This window comes from Capricornis sumatraensis, chromosome 2, assembly GCF_032405125.1.
Source record: "Capricornis sumatraensis isolate serow.1 chromosome 2, serow.2, whole genome shotgun sequence".
NCBI classification, from domain to species: Eukaryota; Metazoa; Chordata; class Mammalia; order Artiodactyla; family Bovidae; genus Capricornis; species Capricornis sumatraensis.
In genome coordinates, this window is record NC_091070.1 from 158,888,723 (window position 1) to 158,895,062 (window position 6,340).

Here is a 6,340-nt window from a genome sequence, read left to right on the forward strand (position 1 = left end):
CAGAGGATCTTCCTGACCCAAGGATTGAACCTGGGTTTCCTGAACTGCAGGCAGTTTCTTTACCAACTGAGCTACCAGGGAAGCTCATGTGTAGAGGGTACAGATATGTTCTATTTCGCATTTGCAATGCATGGTTTTTTACTTTGTTTTCTCAATATTTGAAGTAGGCAGTGTTCCATTTTAGACCTAGATAAAACTGATATGTTCTAAATTGCATAATTTCATTCTCAATTACTTTTAATATCTTCACTCTCACTCTTTTTCTATGGCCAAATCAAATATTTTGTGTCTATTGGCGTTTTTTAAAATTAATTAAGTACTCATTGAATCAGCATTTGTCTAACGTTTGGTGTATTTCTTACGATAAGTTTAATGATCAAAGATCTAGTATTTTCCCATGCTAGGTATGTTTCGCATTTGAACTTCAATGGACAAATACTGGGCTTCCCTGGCGGTTCAGATGGTAAAGAATCTGGCTGCAATGCAGGAGACCTAGGTTCCGTCCCTGGGTTGGGAAGACCTGGAGGAGAGCATGGCAGCCCACTCTAGTATTCTTGCCTAGGGAATCCCCATGGATAGCAGAGCCTGGCGGGCTACAGTCCATGAGGTTGCAGAGAATCAGACACGACTGAGCAACTAGGCACAGCACAGGACAAATATTATCTCTCTACATACTTAAAGGGTCCATAAAATATTGCTCGTTGATCTTCATGTAAGAAGCAGTTTGCTGGGCTCTAATATTGGAAGACAATACCAGGATTGGTGTCTGGGAATGCATAAATTTTGCCTAGAGGTTCAGATGTCTGTTTAACAATATTGCACCAAAAATCCTCACAACTTTATTATGTTTTACATGTTCTGTTGCACTGACAAGTTTAACTGCATCCAAGACTGAGCCAGGTGGTGTTCAAATTTCCAAATACCTTAAAATTTGAATGCCTCAGGCAAGAAAACCTGACTACTCAGCAGGCAAAATTTATAATATTTAAGGCAAGACATTGTCAGAGTCAAAAGAGTGAAGGCCTTTGTCCACAGACTTTGCCATCACATTTACTTGAGAAATTATGAATTTCAGTAAGGCTTTAAAACAGGTGCTCAGGCAGTGTTTTTCTGTAGATCTTAATGGAGCATCAATATTAAACTATTTTGAAAACTCACAAGATCCCAGAAGCGGCTCCTCTTTTAAAGCACCTTCTCTGGTTGCCTAAAGATTCCAAGTACTCTCTTAACTAAGTGAAGACCGAAGTATTTCACTATGGATTTGAACAGGAGCCAAGAAGCTTAGATGAAAGGGAAACTTCTCTCTATAAAACGTTTATTGTCAGTGCTTTCTTAAGATGATTCTTCTAAAACTAGCTACCAGCATTTTCACAAACATTGCCGCAGCCTTCTCAACCTCTCCTAGACCTACAATTCAGGTCCTTTTAGGAATGCACTGCATCTAGCCTCTGACCCTCTGAATAGCCAGTTCTATCTAACTGCTCCCTCCTGCCTCAATATATTGTATATTATAAAAAGGAAAGGGGGTGGGGTAGCATGGTCCTCACGCTATTGGAAAAGTACTTGAAATTCCTTGCATTCCTTTGCATTTAACAGCATGTTTACCTAATCATCGGCTTATTAGGATTAACACAAGTCAATGTTCAAATTCATTGAATGAAAACAAACTGACTTCTGTAGATTGTAAGATTTTTTTCTCTGATCCCAACCACGGGTGAATTTTTGAGTCATTCTCCCAGATTTTAGGAACAATATTAGAAAAATATGAACAGGTGACCTGATAACACATCATCCAACCATATTTAAATCTTGCCCATGGATTTAGATGTGGGCAGCCTGAGTTATGGACTGTTTTCATTAAAGCTTCTCTCCTCTCTAAAGGGATGTGCACAGTTACCTAGTGATTAAAATGATAAATGACTCTACTATACCCACCTCAAAGAGCTTGGGTGATGGAGACCCTTAGGCTTTGAATTCTTATGAAAATAAAGCATTATTATTTAAATCAGAAACTTAACTTCAGATTCCTTCTTATACTTTGTACAAGGGCTGGGGTTCAATGTGTTTTTAAAACAGATTACTTTAAATGCCAAGGTTTTTCTCTACTGAATTTCTAAAAGCAATCATTGTTAGATTTTTTTGAGTTAGTTCCCTGCTCTATCCCAAGCACTAGAACAGTTCCTGGCTCACTCAGTAAATCTTGTTTCAGTGATTGAATGCATAAGCTAGATTGTCCCCAATGGCTTTGAACATTAAAAATACTGAATGCCATACACTCAGATATTAGGTAAATATTTCTTTATTAAATGATTAATTCCATAAATAAATTCTTTTCACTGAATATAAAATTAAAATCATTTACAAATTATTCCAGTATTACATTTCCCCTCCCTCCCCAAAAGCTACATTTTGATAAATAAAAACATTCAGTCTTAAAACACCTGATTTCTGTTTGCAATTTAGAGTGCAGATAGCTGCCTCTCACGGACACTCACAGAGTATCATCTTCAGAAAGGGACGGACCCCCTTCCCATATACTTCTGTCAAAGGATGAAGGTTTCAACTGTCCAACTAATCTTAATTACCTTTTACAACTGTAAAACCGAAAGGAAAAAAAGCCTAGAGAAAAATATGCTTACCAAATAATTTACAAACAGAAAACAGAACATCATCAACACCACAAGCTCCAAAATGAAGCGGTAACATGTGCTCCAATACTATGAAGCGAAGTATCCTCCAATCGCAGCTGCATTAGAGTCCATGTGCACCAGCACACCTGGCAGTTTCGAAATTCCTTAATCCTACTCAAGAATGAGCAATGCCTCCCTTCTACCATAAGTCCCTTCACCCCGCCGCCCCCACCCATGCCTCCGTGATTCTGACACTCCTCTCTCCCCACTTTGTGCACCCTTGCGCTGGAAACCCGAGTCGCATTTAGTCCCTAAACTTGTGGATGTCATTGAACAGCCTGTAGAAGGGGAAGGCCGCCTCGCTGGCATGTGGGCAGTTGTAGCTGCATCTGCAGGACTGTATCATCATGACGTTCTTGGAAAACATTTCACCGTCTTCGCAGCGGAACCGCATCTTGACAGTCCTGGTCTGCTGAGGCGTGCAGCAGCGGCCGTCCACGCAGGAACCGCAGTATTTGGGCCGGTATTTCTTCACACTCGAACATCCAGCGTAAGTAAAGTGAACCGGTTCGGGGGATTTCTTGGTCTTGCTGCATTTCTTGCCCTTCTGTAAGAAAAGAGAAGGGAAGTTAGTGATTTCTCTTTCTTGGAAGAGAAGGTCCCTTCTCACCCAGTTTACACCCAGGGGACCAGTCTACACCACAGCACCGCAGGCACTTACTTTCAGGCTGCTGTACACCGGCTGTCCACAAGGCCGCACTTCACAGATCCGGGTTTCTTTCACCAGGCGGCATTCAGGGTTGTCATTGGTAACGCGTGTGGAGATACCAGTTCCACAGGTCTTTGAGCACTGGGACCACGAAGTTGTTTGGACGATACATTTCTGGCCATGTGAAGAAGGGGTGTAAAGAATGCGAGGTTCCATTCCAAAAACTAGACAGACAAGCAAGAGGGAAGAGTTCTCAGAGACATAAGGACACAAACAAATTCAAGTTCTCATTTCTCTCAAGCTTCAGACTAGGCATAGGGTTCAGTGCAAGGTCGCAGTCTTAACTTACCCGGGAGCCGCTTCAGGAAGCCGCTTTTTCCAACTGCAATTAATTCATTGTTTCTCGTTAACTCCACCTCCGAGGCATCGAAGGCCAGCTCCTTGCCCTGGAGGCCCTCCCTGTCGTCCATAGGGTCCTTGGCACTGTCGTCGTCGCAGACCCACTCCTCACAGCACTGCCCGGTAACTTTGACCAGCCGGGGGTTGGGGCAGCCCAAGTTGGGGAGAGAGAGTTCTTGGGGGCACAGAGGAATGCAGCCCACGGCGCCGTCGATACATGTGCACTGATGTTTACAGTTGGGCTGGAAACTTTCCCCATTCTGGTAGATTCTGGAGTTATATTCACAGGGTCTGCCCTCCGACTGAGCTGCAAAGAGCACCGAAAAAGAAAGGAAGGGGTGGATAAAGGTAAGATTCCGAACTACGGCCTGAAACGCATACATATTTTCTGCTGCTTAATTCAATTTATGGTAAAGTTTCCTACAATTCCCCGGAGACTCCAGGCCAGAACAATGTTAGTCAGGAATCACTTTTCCGTATGCGCTTTTCGTTGGGCCCAGACACACTGAATTGCATTCCAGACTGCTGAAATCATGTGCCTTTCTGCCAAGCTACCAACAACAAAGCATCACCATACATGGTCTCAAAATTACTAAACTTCTGGACTTCGAGGACTATTATTTTTTTTAAAAGGGGCCAAACCGCAAGCCTCTTACCTCTGCAGATCCCCTTCAGAGCGGTGGAGCTGGCGCCGAAGTTGCATTCCAGCCCCTTGGTGTGGTCGCAGGGCTCCGTTTTGCTGCAGTCCTCGTTGAGCTGCTTGGCGCAGACCTTACAGCAGCCGCAGGAGTCCTGGACCAGCCCGACTCCCGGGGCGCACTTGGGAGCCTCCAGGGGGCAGTGGCAGGCGGCGGGGCAGGTGGAGAGAGCCTGGAAGGGGGTGAGGAAAGGCGTGAGGCTCCGCGGGGTACGCAGGAGAGGCGCCCCCGGAAGGGACGAGGGTGTCTGACCCGGGCGGCAGGGGACGGGGGTTTGTGATCCCATCCAGCCCGGCCGTCCTGGGCAGCGGCGAACGCCAGGAGGCCCCCGGCAGGTCTTCAGGGCGGGCTTAAAGAAAGAGCTATCCCGAAACGCGCCCCCGTACTTTGGAGTCTAGCTTTTCCGACCGCGGGTCGTCCGGGGAAAGGGGAAGAACGGACGGGGGAAGCGGTGGCCTAAGAACTCACCAGCCTGGCCAAGTGGAGAAGGGTGACGGCGAGGGCGAGCGTCCTGGCGGTGCGGGAGCTCATCGTGGCGCGCAGGAGGGGTCCCGGCTAGCGCGGAGGCAAAGACGCCAACACACCAGAGCGCAGCGGGCGAGCCGGTGCGGCTGGGGTAGTGGGCCGGGAGGCGGCGAGGCGAGGGCCGGGGCAGCGAGCGGTTTGCGGGCGTCCTTCTCCCGAGGTCCTGGCCGAGGAGTAGCGGAGGACGCGGGTGCTGCTCGGGGGCGCTCTCGCTCGCGGTCTGCCCCAGCGCCCAGAGCCCGCCTTTTATACCGGCCGGTCGCGGCGCCGCGTGTTTCAGTGACGTCGGCTCTGTCTGTGCGTTCCAGAATTCTCAAACATCTCAGGAATGCTGGTTGGCGCGGGCTCCTGCCAAGCGCCTCCCCTGGCTCCGTTGCACTTTTTTTTTTTGTACTGGACCCGTCAAGAAAACAATCCTCCGTTTTTTCCACTTTAAATAACGACTTCTACTGGGGAGGGCTCTTCTTGGCGTGATGATGGTGATGGTGGTGGAAGGGCTGAGGGGTGGGGGGCGAGTTCAGAACTTTGCCTGGACTGGGAGGGTGGGAGGACATGGAGGGAGGGACAAAAGTCGTTTTGTTTGGTGATGCCGAGTTGACCCCGCAGCCTTGGAAGCCCTCACCCGGGAAGGCAGTGAGCTGTTTGCCAGTTTACAGCGAAGGTGAGAATCAAGTTATCTACTGAGAAAGGCGAACGAGGGGGAGTGTCTGGGAGCCAGGACTCTATTTGAGGACTTCATAGAGGCATGCTCTGATCAAGTCCCAAAGGTTTGGCATGGTGTTTATTAGCCAAGTTAAATATATTGCAAATTAATACCCGCAGTGGCATTTATGAATGAGAAGTGGGGAAAAAAATCTACTTCCCCCATTGTCTGGCAAATTCCCAGACAGAGGTCTTCCCTCTTCCGCTCCCCCACCCCCCCGCCCGTTTTTGGTACGTCGTACTTGTTTGTTTTTGGAGGTTCCCACTTAAGTTCCAGCCCACTGCCTGGGTTGGAAGTCCGAGAGGAAACGAACGCAGGGAGTCCTCCGGGAGGCTGTCTTACACTTCCTCACGGATGCAGGAGACCGGGTAAGCCCTTCCAGTCTCCCTCCGCAGGCGGGAGGAGACGCTAACTAAGCAGCCAGCCAGAAGCGTAGAGGACTACCGTGAAGTGATTTGTATTGAGATCATTACCGGCATATACAGCAAAATCAAACCAGATTCCAGCACCATTGTGCCCAATGGATCTCTGGAGAAAACAGACTCCTTGACACGAAAAGTTTTGCAGGGGGGTTTAACTCCTTTCCTGGGACTACTTAGAAGCCTCTAATTTCAAGTGAATTGCAATGCTTTGCCCTCTAAGTACAGAGAAATTAGAGTCTTAGGATGCAATATTT

General features: G+C 47.6%; 1 protein-coding gene across 1 annotated transcript; it reads right to left on the minus strand.

Annotated features, from left to right (window-relative positions):
- Nucleotides 1-2,345: 2,345 nt before the first annotated feature.
- On the minus strand, nucleotides 2,346-5,159 carry CCN1 (cellular communication network factor 1). Its single transcript, XM_068964548.1, has 5 exons — nucleotides 4,905-5,159; nucleotides 4,395-4,608; nucleotides 3,689-4,045; nucleotides 3,352-3,563; nucleotides 2,346-3,237 (listed from the first exon to the last, which is right to left on the minus strand). The coding sequence occupies exons 1-5, from the start codon at nucleotides 4,965-4,967 to the stop codon at nucleotides 2,935-2,937; spliced, it is 1,149 nt and encodes a 382-aa protein (XP_068820649.1). The 5' UTR covers nucleotides 4,968-5,159; the 3' UTR covers nucleotides 2,346-2,934.
- Between the last annotated feature and the right edge of the window lie 1,181 nt (nucleotides 5,160-6,340).

Excerpts from the sequence above, each read along its gene's own strand:
- CCN1 (XM_068964548.1), bottom strand. The coding sequence starts at position 4,967 with ATGAGCTCCCGCACCGCCAGGACGCTCGCCCTCGCCGTCACCCTTCTC. Across the intron at positions 4,609-4,904 it reads TTCTCCACTTGGCCAGGCTG|GCTCTCTCCACCTGCCCCGC; the intron begins GTGAGTTCTTAG and ends ACCCCCTTCCAG. Across the intron at positions 4,046-4,394 it reads TCTGAAGGGGATCTGCAGAG|CTCAGTCGGAGGGCAGACCC; the intron begins GTAAGAGGCTTG and ends TGCTCTTTGCAG.